The 20227-nt window shown below is 42.5% G+C and overlaps 1 protein-coding gene across 1 annotated transcript in view; it reads left to right on the plus strand.

Annotated features, from left to right (window-relative positions):
* The window catches only part of LOC145416430 (uncharacterized), a 657995-nt gene that overhangs the window by 337045 nt on the left and 300723 nt on the right, over positions 1 to 20227 (plus strand). Inside the window, exon 14 of the mRNA XM_080285378.1 lies at positions 17737 to 17828. Coding sequence (XP_080141504.1) covers positions 17737 to 17828 — 92 coding nt within the window. The remainder of the gene's footprint in view (positions 1 to 17736; positions 17829 to 20227) is intronic.

A 20227-nucleotide genomic window follows, 5' to 3' on the forward strand; every position in this document is an offset into this window, starting at 1 on the left:
TGTTAGGAGTGTAATGCTGTACAGTAGTGAAACCTGTGCAATAATGGACGAGAATTGATATTTGTTGGCTCAGACATACAGAAATGCTAATGATTAGATGAATGTGTAGTGCATCCTTGAATACAAGGCCTTGAGTGTTAGGATTGCAGTGAAGAAATGAGAGAAAGGATGGAGCTGGAATGTACACTATTAGTGTTGTGATGAGGAGGGATAAAATGAGGTGATTTGGGCACATTGAGAAGATGGAAGATGAAATTGTAGTGCCATAATTTTATGTATTAGTATAAGTTAGTATAAGCTAATGTTGTAAGAGTAATCTTAGGCATTATTATAAGTATAGTCTGTACAGTTCATTTAACCATTAAGTTCTGTATTTAAGTTTAGTCTTAACTTTTTTTTTTTTTTATCCGAGGAAGAAGGAACCAAAGGCCAAGAGCCCGCAATAACAGTTCCCTCCAAGAGAAAAACAAAATACAAGACAGAGCCAAATTCAAGATCCGTTCATTTCGAGATGCCTGGACACACTGCGTTTGAAAGACTGGAGATCATAGGCAGCAGGAAATACAGACAGAGGGAGACAGTTCCAGAGTTGACCTGTTGCATAAATGAAGGACTGGGAGTAACGGTTAACTCTTGCATTAGAGAGTTGGACAGAAAAGGGATGAGAGTTTGCTGCTAGACGGGTGCTACGCGCCCGTTGTAGAGGTGGAGGAATGCATGCAGACAGTTCAGAGCAGCAGTGACCATTAAAGTAGTGATAGAAAAGAGATAAAGATGCAACAGTGCAGCAAAGAGACAGAGGTTGAAGGGAGTCAGTAAGAGGAGGAGAGTTAATGAGACGAAAAGCCTTTGACTCCACCCTATTGAGATGAGCTGTATGTGGGGAGCCTCCCCACACATGAGAGTTGTACTCCACACAGGGGTGGATAAAACCCCTGTTTAGAGTCAACAATTGTGCAGGGGTAAAGAAAGAACGCAGTCTGCTTAGCACACCCAATCTCTTGGAAGCAGATTTTATAAGAGATATAATATGATCTTTCCAAGATAAGTCCCGAGTAAATGAAACCCCAAGCATGTTCAAGGATGATGCAGGATTAAGCTGAATATTATTAAATATTAGTGGATATACCTGTGGAAGATTTTGACGGGTTGATAGGTGTAAGAACTGAGTCTTAGATGCATTAAAAACAACAAGATTATTTTTACCCCAGTCAGAGATATGAGCCAAGTCAGACATTAGGTGTGCCATAGTCTCATCACTTGCCTGTTGAAGTAACTGCTGAGATGGGCGTTGCGGGAACTGAATGGAAAGGTGAAGGGTGGAGTCATCAGCGTATGAGTGGATAGGGTTAGATGTACAGCTTAGAAGGTCACTGATGAATAAAAGGAAGAGAGTTGGTGATAGGACAGAGCCCTGAGGAACACCACTGTTGATAGATCTAGGAGAAGAACGGTGGCCGTCTACAACAGTGGCTATAGAACGACCAGAAAGGAAGCTAGCGATGAAGGCACAGATAGAAGGATAGAAACCGTAAGAGGGCAGTTTGGAAATTAAAGATTTATGCCAGACTCGATCGAAAGCCTTTGAGATGTCAAGTACAATGGCAAAGCTTTCGCCAAAGTCCCGAAAGGATGACCAGGAGTCTGAAAGGTAGGTGAGAAGATCGCCAGTGGAGCGTCCCTAATGGAACCTGTACTGACGATCAGAAAGAAGGTTGTGATAGGAAAGATGCCTTAAAATTTTTCTATTGAGAATTGACTCAAAAGCTTTTGAAATACAGGATGTTAAAGCAATTGAACGATAGTTGGAGGGTTGGGAGTGGTCACCCTTCTCTGGGACTGGCTGAATGAGAGCAAACTTCCAGCAAGAAGGAAAGGTACAAGTTGACAGACAAAGGCGAAAGAGTTTGCCTAGGCAGGGAAGCACAGTTCTTGAGACCAACAGGAGGGACTCCATCAGGCCCATATGCCTTGTTAGTATTGAGGCCAGTGATGGCAGAAAATACATCAGCTGAAGAAATTTTAATGTCAGCCATGAGGAAGTCAGAGGGGGGAAGTGAAGGAGGAACAGCACCGGAATCGTCTAAGGTGGAATTGGAGGAGAAAGTCTGTGCGAAGAGATCTGCTTTATCAGTAGAAGAAATAGCTACAGAACCATCAGAGCAGAAAAGAGGAGGGAAGGATGATGAGGTAAAGTTGTTAGAAAGGTTTTTGGCAAGGTGGCAGAAGGAGCGGGAAGAGTTCGAGTTGGAGAGTTGAGAGCATTTAGTACGGATGAAATTGTTTTCATGGATTTGGAGAAAGCATATGACAGGGTGGATAGACAAGGATTGTGGAAAGTGTTAAGAATATATGGAGTAGATGGGAAGTTGTTGAATGCTGTGAAGAGTATGTACGATGGTGCGAAGGCTGCAGTGCGTGTGGATGGTGAACTAAGTGAATTTTTCTCTTTGAAAGTTGGTTTGAAACAGGGATGTGTCATGTCTCCATGGTTGTTCAATCTGTACATGGATGGGGTAATAAAAGAGGTACAAGGTAGGGTAGTGGATGTTGGAGTGGCCCTGGTGAGAGAGGATAGTGTTTGGAAACTCCCCGTACTGTTGTTTGCAGATGATACTGTGTTGTTGAGTGAAGACGAAGGGGAGCTGCAAGGCTTGGTGGATGAGTTTGAGAGAGTGTGTAAGAAACGGAACCTAAAGGTGAATGTAGGGAAGAGTAAAGTGATGGTCTTTGAGAGAGGTGAAGTTAGTGAATGTACAGTGAGGTTGGATGGTGAGGAATTGGAAAATGTGAGTACATTTAAGTATTTGGGTAGTGTGATGAGTAAGGATGGAGGTTTGGAGGGTGAAGTGCTTGAAAGGGTACAGCAGGGAAGAAAGGTTGCTGGTTCCTTGAAAGCAGTGATAAGAAACAGGGAAGTGAGCATGGAAGTGAAAAAGTTACTACATGACAGTATTGTGATACCAACTCTAACGTACGGTAGTGAAGCTTGGACATTGTTGGAAGGACACAGGTCAAGAGTGAGAGCAGTGGAAATGAGTTATTTAAGAGGAGCCTGTGGAGTCACGTGGAGAGACAGGCTGACGAATGAGGATATAAAGGAACGTTGTGGTGTGGATGTGGATGTGATAGGAAATGTTATGAGGAACACACTGAGGTGGTTTGGCCATGTGGAGAGGATGGAGGGTGAAAGACTGACGAAGAGAGTGTATGTGAGTGAGGTGGAGGGGGGAAGAGGGAGGGGGAGGCCGAGGATGAGATGGAGGGATGGGGTGGAGAGGTATATGAGAGAGGGGGGTGTGAGTTGGGAGCAGGGCAGTGAAATGGCGGGGGACAGGGCGACTTGGAGGCGATTTGTTTGTGGCCACCCCAAACGGGATTGAGGCGTCTGGCAATAGATAGATAGATAGAAATTGTTTTTAGCAGAGCGAAGAACAGACTTAGCACGATTCCGGGCAGAAACATAAAGATGATGTGATTCAGGGGTGGGTTGGCTCCGGCACCTTTTGTAGGCCCTCTCCTTGTTGAGGACAGCATGAGAACAAGGGTGATTAAACCAAGGCTTTCTTGCGTTAGTCAAAGGATATGAGAAAGGAATGTATGCTTCCATGCCCGAGAGAACAACCTCCTTAATGCGCAAGGCACACTCAGATGGCATGATTCTGATATTGATAGCACTAAGTCAAGTATTAATGTGAATAATAAAACAGCTGCTTGCCGACAAAGACGTGTAACCGCGAAATTAAGCAGATAAAAAATCGCGAATAACTTCCTTTTATATTGTAATCTAGAGATTTACTTGCCGAAGTTAATAGATTTCCCCTTTTGTACTATGTAGTGGTGAATTGAAAATGTCTGAAGAAAGAATATTGAAGATTGTCGTTTGTGAAGCGCAAAATTCATGTTATTGAAATGTGTTTACAGTCACGTAGGGATATAACTCGACGTGGGTAATAAAACTATTTGAATTCCTAATTGATTTGGCTTCGTTATGGTAGTACTGTAGTTCCTGTTCGCTTATCACAAAAATTTCAACATCATAAATCATTTTGCTACGTCTGTCAAATGCAAACGTATCTCTTGCATTCTTTAGAGATCCTAGAGAGTTGAAAATATTACCGTACAAAGTTATTAGTTAAAGTTTTAGCTGATTCCTGGACACTGTCTTGGTTTAGTATAAAAAGGCACGAGGTTACGACAACTGCCTTATTTTTGGCCTCCCCTGGTATACATCAAGATTTCTCATGGGATCCTTATGACGATTCCTTGGGAAGTGAGCATTTAACCATCTGTCTTTCTTATACACGCGATATCATTTCGGACCCTCCACCTCCAAAATTTAACTATAAGAAAGCAGATTGGAGATCCTTCTCAAGGATCGCCAATTTAGATATATTTGGGGAGACCATAGATGTTAAGGTCGAAAATGTAACTACTTCCATATTACACTCAGCTGAGGCTGCTATTCCCAAGACTTCTACAGTTCACGCGAAGCATAGAGCACAGTGGTGGACGCCGGATTGCCGACAAGCATGAAGAAAACGCAATAGGAGATACAGGATTTTTGATAGTCAGCCCACTGAGGGAAATTTTATTGCATACAAACAGGCATGGGCTGAGACAAGGAGAACAATAAGAAGGGCCAAACGTGACTCCTGGCAGTTCTTTGTGTCCACGGTGACTCGTACAACACCATTAAGTAAAGTCTGGTCCACCATAAGAATATTAAATAATAAAGGCCCATACTTTCCTATCACCACCCTGCAGGTGAATAACACCATCTATGACGAGCCCTTGGACATTACTAAAATATCCTTGCCAGGAGTTTTTATCATGTAAGTAGCTCAGCCAATTACGACCCGCGTTTTCAACACCATAAACGCACGGCTGAGCTACAGATCATAGACTTTGCCACAGAAGATGTAGACTCCCCGTACAACCAAGAGTTTACACTAGATGAACTGCTCCTTGCCCTTAAATCCTGTAAAGACACCAGCCCTGGGCCTGACACCATCACATACGGTATGATCCAGCATCTTAATCAGGACAGCCTGATTAAGATGTTAGCATTGTACAATGAGATTTGGGCGTCTCGAACGTTCCCAAACTCATGGCACTTTGCGCACGTCATACCGATACCCAAAGAGGCTGGTCGTCTTATGAATCCCACTTCATTTCGTCCTATTGTGTTGACTTCTTGTCTATGTAAGGTCATGGAACGTTAATAGGCTTCTTTTTGTTTTAGAGTCGAAGAATTTGTTAAATGATCGACGGTGTGGCTTCCGTAAATAGAGAAGTTCACTAGATCATTTAATGAATTTGGAGCATTGTATTTCAGAGGTGTTTGCCAATAAAGAATTCATGATAGGGGTGTTCTTGGACATCCATAAAGCCTATGACATGGCATGGCAACATGGTATACTAATGAAACTCTGTGCTTATGGTTTAAGAGGAAATTTGCCTATTTTTATTCAAATTTCTTTAGGGACAGGACTTTCTCTGTCAGATTGCCCCGTAACGTAACATCAGATATATTTATCCAGGAAAACGGGGTGCCGCAGGGAAGTGTGCTTAGTCCCACTTTATTTAGTACAGTATTATGATCAATGATATTCTGTCATCAGCTCCCATCCCGAGGACCTTAAATACTTGCTCTATGCTGACGATTGTGCAATATGGCACTCTTCCCATAATGCACAATTTTCAGCTGGGCAGATTCAAGCAGCCCTTGACTCCGTCCACCAATGGGCCTTGCAGTGGGGATTTAAGTTTTCCATCCCTAAGTGTGCCGCTGTAGTTTTTACGACTCGTAATGTATCTAATTTGTGCTTAACTTTGGATAATCAGACGTTACCTTTTCAAAATTCTGTAAAGTTTTTGGGAATACATTTTGACCTTCGTTTGAACTTCAAAATTCATGTTAATAATTTGATTGCTCGTTGTGATAAATTGTTAATTGTCCTCAAGTACCTAGCTGGTACTACATGGGGTGCTGACAGAAAATCTTTATTAATGGAGTATAAATCCCTTATTCGATCGAAGCTAGACTATGGCGCACAGGTGTATGGCTCGGCATCCGATGCCACGCTGAAAGGATTGGATGTGTTGCAGAATAAATGTTTGCGAATGTGTCTTGGAGCCATCCAGTGTACCCGTGTAGCTCGAATGGAAGTGGAGGTGAATGTGCCTCCCCTCAGTATACGCCGTGACCATCTGGCCTTGTCCTATGGACTAAGAACATATAGGAAAAGTAATATCGACAATGTGGCCTGTACCCCCCTGTGTCAATACCACCACCTTCTACGGGGGGTGCATCGGCCACTTGCCGTTCGCCTCCACTTACTAACCCAGGAGCTTAGTGTGGACCTCAGTGACTGACAAGTTGGTGTTTAAAACTATAGCACCTTGGGAGCCACCCGGCTTTACTGTTGATGTATCATGGCTCCCAGCACCAAAGACCAAGGCGCCGGAGGCGGAGGTCCACCACTTGTTTCGTAACATCATCATTCGTCACTTGGGGTCCCACCAATTGTACACCGACGGCTCCAAGTCGAGTGAATGTGTGGGTGCTAGTGTATGGTCAACTGAATGTGCCCTCAGGTATCGGTTGCCGACTCATACATTTGTGTTTACCTCCGAACTTTTTGCTATTGAGAAAGCCATAGACTATGCTCTAAATTCTCATCATGACTCATTTGTCATATTTTCAGACTCGAAGTTAGCCCTTCAGGCAATCGCATCGTATACTAAGGACTCGAACGAGATCCAGGGCTGCATTGTTAATAAGTTGCATTCATGCAACAAGTCATTCACGCTGATCTGGGTGCCTGGTCATTGTCGTATCTACGGCAATGTGCAGGCTGACTTACTTGCAAAGTCGGCTGTAGGGCTCGAGGAGACTTGGAACATTCCTCATGATCTATGGTCGAGTCTCTCTCTCGGAAAGAAATCAATAAATCTTCTGTGGCATGGTCAGTGGACCAGACTAAATATTCGAATGTGTAAGCCGTACCTGGGCGACTGGGCCACTGCCAACCATCCCAGTCGCCTGGAAGAAAAAGTGTTGGCGCGACTACGGCTTAATGCCACCATGCTCACGCACATGAAACCTTATATAGAAAAGCGATTCCCACCGCACTGTGACATCTGTGATGTGGTGTTATCTATCAGTCATATCATCCTGCACTGTCGGCGATCTGTTCGTAAGCGTGCTTCACTTATAAATTACTGCGGCGCAGCAGACGTTCCCCTCACCCTTTCCACCATCCTGGGTGATGGGGACATTGTTATGACTGATAAATTGATGGCTTGCTTGAGAGAGACTGGACTGATCAGAGTGATGTGACTTTTTTACTATATGGTTTTGTTTTTTAACGACTGTAATTATGTATATATTGTACTATTAATTAAGGTTGACAGTTGACATATTTGAAATAGTTCCTCCTCCCACTGATCTCTTTCTAATATTGATGTCCCCTACATTAAACCCCGCTCCTCAACTGACAGTCACCAGCTGATGAGTGTAAGTGTGCAATATAGAAAGGTATTGGGCAGTTGCAGTCGATGGTGATCTGTTGGGCGAGGTCCTTCACTTTTTGTACATGTTATGTAAATACTGTATCTTCTACCACCTTGTTTAAGTTGTTCTAATTAGGGCCGACAGCTGACGTACATGGAAATGTTCCTGACTCGTCTGGTTCTCTTTCACATATTGATGTCCCCTATATTAGGTTGTGCCTTGACTGACAGTCACCAGGTGATGAGTGCAGGTGTGTAATGTAGAAAAGCATTACATATCTGCAGTCAATGGTGTTCTCTTGGTCGGGGTATTTTTACCATTAGTGTAGGTCTAGCTATTTGTCTTTGTAGGATTTAGTATAGATTAGCGATTTGTCTGTTAGGTGATTAGTTTTAGGGTCTTTAGTTTAGGTTTTTCTTTATAATATAAGGTCTAAAAAATATAAAACCAAGAAAAAATTTAAAAAATAAAAATACAAAATTATAAATAAAATAAAAATTATCATATATATATGTATGTGTGCATGAAAGTGTGTCTGTATATATGCATGGAAGTGTGTGTGTGTATGTATGTAAATATATATGTTTGTATATATATGTACCTATGTTTATATGTATTTACATATATATATATATATATATATATATATATATATATATATATGGCCTTAATGACCAGGGGCTTTGGCCCCAATTGTCGATAGCTAGGCCAGAAAAAAAAAAAAAAGAGAGAACTGCCAGACCGCCGCTTCTCTTCATCATTGTAGGTTAAGTGTCGAGCTCTCATCCTTCCCCCTCCCCTCCTTTTTTCTCCCTTGTGTAATAAGTCCTCATATTCGAAAGTTAAATAAGTCATATTTTCCCCTGATCTCACTTGTACTAATTAATTGAGATCACCACTTCTCTTCATCTTTGCAGATCGTCCATTTCCAACCACTGCTAGCGCCTCACACAATCACCCCCCCCCCTTTTCATAGTTCACGTAGCTTAATTAACGAATATATCGGCAGGCCCATTTTGTTTACAGCCCATTTTGATTACAGTTTATTTGATCATTGTTCTTTAATTATTGTGAATTTACACTATATGATTCTGGAAGAGAGTGTCTTAGTATTCTTTGAGTCTTCCTGCGAGTCCGACTGTGACCACGGGATTAATATATTTATGTGCATCAGTATTCTTTGAATCTTCCCACGAGTCCAACTGTGACCACGGGATTAATATAGTCATGTGCATCAGTATTCTTTGAGTCTTCCTGCGAGTCTAACTGTGACCACGGGATTAATATATCTATCTATCTATCTATCTATCTATTGCCAGACGCCTCAATCCCGTTTGGGGTGGCCACAAACAAATCGCCTCCAAGTCGCCCTGTCCCCCGCCATTTCACTGCCCTGCTCCCAACTCACACCCCCCTCTTTCATATACCTCTCCACCCCATCCCTCCATCTCATCCTCGGCCTCCACCTCACTCACATACACTCTCTTTGTCAGTCTTTCACCCTCCATCCTCTCCACATGGCCAAACCACCTCAGTGTGTTCCTCATAACGCTTCCTATCACATCCACATCCACACCACAACGCTCCTTTATATCCTCATTCGTCAGCATGTCTCTCCACGTGACTCCACAGGCTCCTCTTAAATAACTCATTTCCACTGCTCTCACTCTTGACTTGTGTTCTTCCAACAATGTCCAAGCTTCACTTCCGTACGTTAGAGTTGGTATCACAATACTGTCATGTAGTAACTTTTTCACTTCCATGCTCACTTCCCTGTTTCTTATCACTGCTTTCAAAGAACCAGCAACCTTTCTTCCCTGCTGTACCCTTTCAAGCACTTCACCCTCCAAACCTCCATCCTTACTCATCACACTACCCAAGTACTTAAACGTACTCACATTTTCCAATTCCTCACCATCCAACCTCGCTGTACATTCACTAACTTCACCTCTCTCAAAGACCATCACTTTACTCTTCCCTACATTCACCTTTAGATTCCATTTCTTACACACTCTCCCAAACTCATCCACCAAGCCTTGCAGCTCCCCTTCATCTTCACTCAACAACACAGTATCATCTGCAAACAACAGTACAGGGAGTTTCCAAACACTATCCTCTCTCACCAGGGCCACTCCAACATCCACTACCCTACCTTGTACCTCTTTTATTACCCCATCCATGTACAGATTGAACAACCATGCAGACATGACACATCCCTGTTTCAAACCAACTTTCAAAGAGAAAAATTCACTTAGTTCACCATCCACACGCACTGCAGCCTTCGCACCATTGTACATATTCTTCACAGCATTCAACAACTTCCCATCTACTCCATATATTCTTAACGCTTTCCACAATCCTTGTCTATCCACCCTGTCATATGCTTTCTCCAAATCCATGAAAGCCGCATACAACTTCTTTCTCTTCTCTAGAAACTTTTCCACTAAGGATCTAAGAACGAATATCTGATCTACACAACCTCTTCCCTTCCTAAAGCCTCCCTGTTCTTCTCCAACTAATTTCTCTGTTCTTTCTCTAACTCTGTCTATAAGTATCCTACCATATACTTTTCCTATTATACTAAGAAGACAAATGCCCCTATGATTACCACACACTTCTTTTTCCCCTTTTCCTTTGTACAAGGGAATAATTATACCTGACTTCCAATCCTCCGGGACTCTACCTTCCTCCCAGGCCAATCTGCACATCTTCCACATCCATTCTACTACTATCTCTCCCTCATGCTTCAGCATTTCACCACACACTTCATCAATTCCTGGGGCTTTCCCTGATTTAACTTTCTTCATTGCTTCCACAACTTCTATCCTACTGATTTCTTCCTGTCTTCTCACCTCCCTCCTTCTCCTAGCCATTCCCCAGCCACTTATACTCGCATTACTTCCATCCTCTACGTTCAACAATTCCTTAAAGTATTCTCTCCATCTGCTCACTTTTTCTCCCTTCTCCACTAGTAATCTACCATTTTTATCTTTCACTCCCCTGCTAACTTCACTTCCACCCAGTCTTACTCTTTTCATTTCTCTCCAGAACATTTTCTTACAGTCCCTCCACTTTACACTTAGATTCCTTCCAAATTCCTCATCCACTCTCTTCTTACTCTCTCTTACTAATCTTTTCACCTCTCTCTTTCTTTCCACATATAACTCTCTCTTCTGCCTCTCAACTTCTTCCACGCCCCTATTTCTCATCCATTCATTGTATGCTTTCTTCTTTTGTGCCACAGTCAGTTTCACCTCTTCAGTTCACCACGCTGTTCCTTGCACCCCCCTCCGTCTTCTCTTCCTTCCACACACCACATCACATGCTGCACATATTTCTTCTGTAAATATCTTACACACACCTTCCACGTCTCCCATCTGCTCCAATTCATATTTGCCCAATCGTTCCTCCACTTCTCTCTTATACTCTGCCTTTTTCTCATCCTCTTGTAACCTTTCCACTCTCCTTGCAACTACTCCTTCCTCTCATCTTTCCCTTCTTCTATTCCTCCATCTTACTTGCATTCTAATTCTGGCCACCACCAAGTAGTGGTCAGAAAGTCCACTCCCCCAACCTCTATACACTCTTGCATCCTTTACACATCTTCGCATCCTTTCATTCACACACACATAATCAATCATTGCCTTCCTTTCATTCAGTTCACCACCCACCCATCTCATCACTCGCCATATATACCTGTGGATCATTTTATGCCTGAAGAGGGTATTGGCTATCACCAACCCCCTCCCAGCACAAATGTCCACTAACGCACTCCCATTCTCATCTATCTAAGCAGGCACACCCCACTCACCATCTATTCCATCCACCTTCACATTCCCAACTTTACCATTCATATCACCAATCAAAAACACTCTCTCATTCCTTCCAAACTTTTCCATGCACACTTCCACATTTGTCCAGAACTCTTCTCTCACTCTTCTAGCACGATCTTGCGTTGGTGCATACACACACACGATCGCCCACATTTGTATTCCAACTTTCAACTTTACCCACACAATCCTTGACCCAACTGATCCATACTGTCTTATGCTCTTCTTCCATCTTTTACTCACAACTATACATACTCCTTCCTTTGCCCTCTCATTCTCACCTACTCCTGCACATATATCTATGTGTATCAATATTCTTTCAGTATTAGTTTAACTTTTAAAGTTTCATATTTCTGGTTGATCCTCAGTATTATTTTGTTTGAGTTCATTCCCAGTTTGAAGATTAATCTGTCTCAGTTCTTAGTGCTTAGTAAAACTTAGGTTAAGTCATTACGAGTTTGAACTTTGCTATCCTTTAAGGAGTGATATGGTACAGACGAGATTGAGTGGCCCGCAAAGTGTGCTTAATATCTAACGGTTCATGCACTCTCCAAAAGTTTCACGCTACCACATTTCCCATAAACCCTCTAATAAGATCTTGCTACTTCATTTCCCATAAATTTTCAAATAATATCACACTACCTTATTTCTCTTAATCTCTAAAATTCTTTAATAAGATCACGCTACCCTTTTTCCATAATCTTTAAAATTTCCCAGCATTACACTCATGGTTTTCTGTTATTTCCTTCATTACACTGGGGTCATTTATTGATGACTAAAATATTCAGTCATTACACTGGTGGCATTAATGGTGGTATCAAAAGTTCCTTGTGTTACGCTGGTGATTAAATTTCTTGCATTACACTGGTGGCAGCAGTGGGATAGTATATACAGTGGAGGGAATATTCTTATTTCACAGATCTTCTCTTCAGTTGCCAGTGCTGGGCAGGTGCGCAAACACTTGCGCAAAGTGCAATTGCGCACCCTTGCACTCCGGTGATATCGTTTGCCCATTACGCACCGCATGAGACCATGCGCACTTTTGCGCTTGCGCACCTGCCTTGCACACCTGCCCTGTGGATTGGGCACTGCGCAATTCAAGGGACACGTGGTCTTCCAGAGAACACGTGGTCTTGGGAGCTTCCCGCATGGCTGGACAATGGATGGGGGAGGCTGGGGCGGGTCGCCAGGGTGGGTTGGTGGGGGGAGGCGGGAGGGAAGGGGGTAGTAGCATTTCTTAATATGCTTCAACAGAGTAATGTATTTTTAATATTTTTTAAATTATTATTATTAGTGAATAATAATAAATATACATTATTTATTAAGATTAGCATATGCAATTCCTTACAAAAACCATTAAAACATATTATGTAAATCAAATATCCACAGCCTAATCATTTATTAGGCTGTGGATATTTGATTTAAATACTCTGTTTTCATGAGAAAAAGGCAGAGTATAAGAGAGAAGTGGAGGAACGATTGGGCAAATATGAATTGGAGCAGATGGGAGACGTGGAAGGTGTGTGTAAGATATTTACAGAAGAAATATTTGCAGCATGTGATGTGGTGTGTGGAAGGAAGAGAAGGCGGAGGGGGGTGCAAGGAACAGCGTGGTGGACTGAAGAGGTGAAACAGGCTGTGGCACAAAAGAAGAAAGCATACAATGAATGGGTGAGAAATAGGGGCGTGGAAGAAGTTGAGAGGCGGAAGAGAGAGTTATATGTGGAAAGGAAGAGAGAGGTGAAAAGATTAGTAAGAGAGAGTAAGAAGAGAGTGGATGAGGAATTTGGAAGGAATTTGAGTGTAAAGTGGAGGGACTGTAAGAAAATGTTCTGGAGAGAAGTGAAAAGAGTAAGACAGGGTGGAAGTGAAGTTAGCAGGGGAGTGAAAGATAAAAATGGTAGATTACTAGTGGAGAAGGGAGAAAAAGTGAGTCGATGGAGAGAACACTTTAAGGAATTGTTGAACGTAGAGGATGGAAGTAATGCGAGTATAAGTGGCTGGGGAATGGCTAGGAGAAGGAGGGAGGTGAGAAGACAGGAAGAAATCAGTAGGATAGAAGTTGTGGAAGCAATGAAGAAAGTTATATCGGGGAAAGCCCCAGGAATTGATGGAGTGTGTGGTGAAATGCTGAAGCATGGGGGAGAGATAGTAGTAGAATGGATGTGGAAGATGTGCAGATTGGCCTGGGAGGAAGGTAGAGTCCCGGAGGATTGGAAGTCAGGTATAATTATTCCCTTGTACAAAGGAAAAGGGGAAAAAGAAGTGTGTGGTAATCATAGGGGCATTTGTCTTCTTAGTATAATAGGAAAAGTGTATGGTAGGATACTTATAGACAGAGTTAGAGAAAGAACAGAGAAATTAGTTGGAGAAGAACAGGAGGCTTTAGGAAGGGAAGAGGTTGTGTAGATCAGATATTCATTCTTAGATCTTTAGTGGAAAAGTTTCTAGAGAAGGGAAAGAAGTTGTATGCGGCTTTCATGGATTTGGAGAAAGCATATGACAGGGTGGATGGACAAGGATTGTGGAAAGTGTTAAGAATATATGGAGTAGATGGGAAGTTGTTGAATGCTGTGAAGAGTATGTACAATGGTGCGAAGGCTGCAGTGCGTGTGGATGGTGAACTAAGTGAATTTTTCTCTTTGAAAGTTGGTTTGAAACAGGGATGTGTCATGTCTGCATGGTTGTTCAATCTGTACATGGATGGGGTAATAAAAGAGGTACAAGGTAAGGTAGTGGATGTTGGAGTGGCCCTGGTGAGAGAGGATAGTGTTTGGAAACTCCCTGTACTGTTGTTTGCAGATGATACTGTGTTGTTGAGTGAAGACGAAGGGGAGCTGCAAGGCTTGGTGGATGAGTTTGAGAGAGTGTGTAAGAAACGGAACCTAAAGGTGAATGTGGGGAAGAGTGGAGTGATGGTCTTTGGGAGAGGTGAAGTTAGTGAGTGTGCAGCGAGGTTGGATGGTGAGGAGTTGGAGAATGTGAGTGTGTTTGAGTATTTGGGTGGTGTGATGAGTAAGGATGGAGGTTTGGAGGGTGAGATGCTTGAGGGGGTGCAGCGGGGAGGAGGGGTTGCTGGTTCCTTGAAAGCAGTGATGGGAAGCAGGGAAGTGAGCATGGAAGTGAAAAGGTTGCTACATGACAGTATTGTGATACCAGCTCTAGCGTGCGGAAGTGAAGCTTGGACGTTGTTGGAAGGACACAGGTCAAGAGTGAGAGCAGCGGAAATGAGTTATTTGGGAGGAGCCTGTTGAGTCACATGGAGGGACGGGCTGACGAGTGAGGATATGGGGGAGCGTTGTGGTGTGGATGTGGATGTGATGGGGAGCGTTGTGAGGAGCACACTGAGGTGGTTTGGCCATGTGGAGAGGATGGAGGGTGGGAGACTGGCGGGGGGAGTGTGTGTGGGTGGGGTGGAGGGGGGAGGAGGGAGGGGGGGGCCGAGGATGAGATGGAGGGATGGAGTGGAGAGGTATATGAGAGAGGGGGGTGTGAGTTGGGAGCAGGGCAGTGAAATGGCGGGGGACAGGGCGACTTGGAGGCGATTTGTTTGTGGCCACCCCAAACGGGATTGAGGCGTCTGGCAGTAGATAGATAGATAGATATCTATATTGAATTATTAAATAAATTGTCTTGACAAGATGAGAGAGAGGGAGAGAGAGATAAAGAGCATTATTCTGTGAGAGATAAAGAGAGAGAGAGAGAGAGAGAGAGAGAGAGTAAATACGGGAATGGCAAAGGGGCGTCCCTTTCAGTGAAGAGATAAGGCATAAACTTCGTCCCTCTTCTCTCTCTTATTCTCCATTCCTTCCCTCCTATCTCTCTTATTCTCCATTTCCTCCCTCCTCTGTCGAAGAGAGCGAGAGAGAGAGAGAGAGTTGATGATACAGTAATCACGTGATCTTTGCCAATGCCTTGGTAAATATAGGCTGTTTTTCCCGAACAATGACCTGCTGTACCTCAGTCACCGCGGGTGGTGGGCAGGTTGCTATTTTAGTAATTTATTTAATTTTACCAATATATATTTTACAGTAATTCCCACAAATATATGCAAATGATTTGCGCTAATGCATTGCGGCATTGCACAAGCTAAATATTAGATTGCGCACTTGCGCAAATTACAAATAATAGAAAATAATAATAATAAATAAAAGTAAGTAGGTATGCTGTTTTATTTAAATATCTCAATATTTTTCAGTAATTCCCAAAAATATATGCAAATGGTTTGCGCTTGCGCTTTGCGACATTGCGCAAGCTAAATATTTGTCAGATTGCGCATTTGCGCTTGCGCAAGGTAGTGAACTGTGGATTGCGCTTTGCGCTTCCGCAAGGTCCTTCTTCGTTTGCGCTGCCCACCACTGTCGGTTGCGACTGACACAGCACTGTTTCTTACAGTCTAGGAAGTAACAATCACCCTTACATAGAGGTTAACTTACACATTCGCGCACCACACTCAAACCAGTCTGCCACGCAGTTCTCCCCCCCCCCATAGTGCCATAATTTTAAGTATTAGTATAAGTTAGTTTAAACTAATATTGTAAGTGTAACCTTAGGCATTATTATAAGTATAGTCTGTATAGTTCATTTAACTGTTGAGTTCTTTATTTAAGTCTAGTCTTAATTGATATTCATAATGTGAGCATGATTCTGATATTGATAGTGCTAAGTCAAGTATTAATGTGAATAATGAACCAGCTGCTTGCCAACAAAGACGTGTAACCGCGAAATTAAGCAGAGATCAAAAATTGCGAATATCTTTCTTTTATATTCTAATCTAGAGATTTACCTGCCGAAGTTAATAGATTTCCCCTTTTGTACTATGCACTGGTGAATTGAAAATGTCTGAAGTAAGAATATTGAAGATAGTCGTTTGTGAAGCGCGAAATTCATGTTATTGAAACGTGTTTACAGTCACGTAGGCACCTTCCACATTCCTTCAACCTGCACATTACTTGAAGTTGTTCTTACTAGTAACTTGTTTCCAGTTCACTGGCCCAAACTCCTGCACTTCCTTTTGTTTATATTGATCTGTGGCTGATTTGTGTCGTAGATCTCCTCTTGTCAGCTATTTTTATGATAGTTTATTTGAAAAAGTATCAAACCACACAAATATATCAATCAAACACTCAGAAAGTATGACTTGATGATCACCAATATAGTACAGTAACAAGTCTTTAAATAAAAAAAAAAAAAATGCAGTTTAGGAGAAATAATTAAATCAAAGCATTTTTAACTTGCTGTTGTTGTGACAGGTTCATCTGAATATGAACCCAGTGAACTGCAGGCTAAAATTTCTCTCCTTCAGCCCACCTGCCTCCTGTCAGGAGATAGGGAGGGAGCTGAGGGACATTTGTATAAAGAGGCGACAGAGATCCCCAATTATATCTGTGCCACCACATGAAGGCATCCCTCCTCAGCACCATGTGCAGCTTAGTCACTCATTTGATGTGGAATACTTGTACATGAGAATTCCAGATAAAAAAATGTGATAATCAGTATAATACTGTCATTTGCATCATGTCTATCTCTAAGGCCCCAGTCACACTGCAGGTACGACTTACCGCAAACCACCCGCGACCTGCAAGTTGTGGGTGGTTTTGGTGAGGTTTACGACTGGTCTTCATGTCTCGGTCTAGTCGCAGGCCACCACAGCGACCAAAAAATCGTCGCGAGGTTTTACGTACTGCACGAAAAACCTCCCCACGACCACTGATGTTGTGGCACAGAAGCCGCTCGGTGGGTGGCTGGACTGCTTCTGGCCGGCTTATGGACTGTGACTGGTCAGCGACACCTGATTTTTAAGCGGTGGTTGCCATCCGGATGGAGGCTGGTTGCCGCCCGCTCTGTGTGGTGGCCGTCCGCACTCCGTCATGGCGACGACTGGACTGCGGCGGCTGCCGTCCACAAGCCTCCTGTCTGGGGTGGTGGTTGAAGTCCGGCTGCCGTCCAGCAGGCGATTGGTCGAGCAACAGGAGGTGGGCTGGACCAAGACCAGCTGCCAGCCAATCCGCATCTGGTGTCGGTCTAGTGGTCACGGTCTAAACTGTAACAGAATGCGGATCGGCCGGCCACCCATCGGTCCCTTGACCTGTGTGTACCTGGCCATGGTCGCCATTCGGCCGCCCACTGGACGGACGCTGGACAGACACTGGATGACCACCGGTAGCCGATCGGTGGCATGACTGCTCGGAGACCTCTGTGGTTGGGGACTGGTTTTGCGATTTTCAGGTTTGCGACAAGTCGTACCTGCAGTGTGACTGGGGCTTAATGCCATTCTCTCTACCACGAGAAGGAAATATGATGTTCAGTATAATGGTGTTATGTGCATCATGTTTGTTTCTAATACCATTCTCTTTCTACCACTTTCACCTTTTTTATACTTAACAGATCAGTGGATGATACAACAGAGGGTCACTACATCTGCATTGCTACTAACATGTTTGCATCACTGGAGTCAGAAGCAGCTGTTGTGGGCTTAGGTTAGTCTTTCATGAAATGTGATTGTTGCTCTTTTAAGAGAAGATAGTTTTATAAGTGTTATACAGTGTCTTGACTTTGTGAGCTCAATAACTTGGCTTAGAGACATACAGTTTGTTAACATGGCTCAAACAGAACTCCAGCTAGCCTGATTAAATGCTTTTATGGAATATAATAGATCTAGTAATGTATTCTTTGTCATCAGCATAGCTCTGTCAGTCACATGATGTGTGTTATTTTAAAACTGTATGAATATGAGTGTGCTTGTTTATTAGTTCTAATTACTGTACAAGGTGCTGACAAAGAGCCTACATATAATGCCCCTGTACACCTTGAATAACACAGCTGTGGCATTCACCCAGGAACCAAATTTCCTCATAGTTCCAAGTACTTCACTCAGGGAAGGACCCTGGTCAGACCTTGGTGAAGAGCTATCTACCACAAGGAGGTGTTTGTTTCCTACATGGTGTATATATTGTACTATACATATGAGTATAGGACAGCCCAACAGAGGCAATTGCTTACCTGTGATTGATGGGCCTGCTCACCAGAGACTGAGATTAAGCAGCAACAACAGTAACAACTGTGTGTGTGTGTGTTTTACCTTTTTTTTTTTACCTAACTGTATCTTTACAGGAATGAGTCAAGCTCATACTGTCCCATGTCTTAAACCATATTTATCGTACATATCCTTAAATTTGTGAATTGTTTAGGCACACACTATTTCATTCGGTAGTGCATTCCATTAGTCAATTGCTCTGTTTGGGAAACTGAATTTCCTTATGTCTTTATCACCTCTCTTCTTATGCAGTTTTTTGCAGTGTCCTCTTGCTGATGCTTCCCCATAGGTTAAGTAGTCATTTATGTCTATTTTCTCCTTCCCTGATATGCACTTATATAGCTTTATCATGTCACCTTGTTTCCTTCGCTCCTGTAGTGTTGGTAGATTCAGTTTATTTAGTCTTTCTTCATAGCTTAGGTCCCTTAAGCTTGGTATCCATCTTGTAGCGGCCCTTTGAACTTTTTCAATCTTGTCTATGTGCTTTTTGAGATGAGGACTCCAGACTACTGATGCATATTCCAGGGTTGGTCTAATGAATGATGTTATTATCCTTCTTAGCATGTCTTCATTTATGTATGTGAATGCTATTCTCATATTTGCAAGCATTGTATACGTGTTCCGTACCTTCTCACTGATGTGGTCAGCCGGAGATAGTCTGTTATTGATGATCACACCTAGGTCTTTCTCTCTTTCTGATGTCTATAGGGTTTTATTTCCTAACTTATAATCCCAATCAGGTCTTTTTCCACTTTTACCAAACTTGATTACATGACACTTGTCCACATTGAATTCCATTTGCCATGTACTACTCCATTCATGAAGTTTATTTACTTCTTCTTGTAGCTCTTTACAAGAATCTGTGTTAGTAATTCTCCTTTGTATTTTTGCATCATCTGCAAACATATTCAGATAGCTCTCATTTCCAGTGTTACTGTTTGTATCATTTATATACACTAAAAACATGATTGGTGCCAGTACTGAATCCTGTGGTACTCCACTAGTCACTTCTTTCCATGATGAGTAGTTTCCTCTTAGTACTGTTCTCATTTCTCTTTTTATGAGAAAGTCTTGCATCCAACAAAACAGTTTGCCTCGAATTCCTCCTTGATGGTACAGTTTCCATAAAAGTCTTTGGTGTGGTACTGTGTCAAAAGCTTTCTTGAAATCTAAATAGATACTGTCCACCCATCCTTCCCTTTCCTGTATTGTGTTTGTTACTCTGTCATAGTAGCTCAACAGATTAGTAACACATGATTTTCCTTTTCTGAAACCAAACTGTCTTTCTGTTATCATACTGTGTTCTTCTAGATGGTTTACCCAAGCTTTTCTTATAAGCTTTTCTAATACCTTGCTTACAACACTGGTCAGTGATACTGGTCGGTAGTTGAGTGGATTTTGTCTATTTCCTTTCTTGAATAAGGGGACAATATTTGCATTTTTCCAAATATCAGGTAGTTTACCTTGACTCAAGGATTTCTTGAAAATTAAAAATAATGGTTTACTTAACTCCTTTGCACATTCTCGTAGTACCCAACGTGAAATTTCATCAGGACCACTTGCTTTTCCTCTGTCTAATCTACTTAACTCCTCCTGTATTACTTTTTCTGCTATTTGTATATCTGGTAGTATGTGTGGACATGCATGTTCCACATAGTCCCTCTCAAAATTTTTTTCTTCTGTAAAAACTAATTGGAAATTCTTATTTAGTGCTTCACAAATATCCTTCTCTTGTGTATAAGTGATTCCCTCGTCCATAATGGATTGTATTATATCTTTTACTTTGGTTTTGCTTCTGATATAGTTGTAAAACAGCTTTGGTTGATCACTACTTTTATTTAT

This window comes from Coenobita brevimanus, chromosome 106, assembly GCF_032717465.1.
Source record: "Coenobita brevimanus isolate Jiangsu-jjx chromosome 106, ASM3271746v2, whole genome shotgun sequence".
In the NCBI taxonomy this organism is placed as follows: Eukaryota; Metazoa; Arthropoda; class Malacostraca; order Decapoda; family Coenobitidae; genus Coenobita; species Coenobita brevimanus.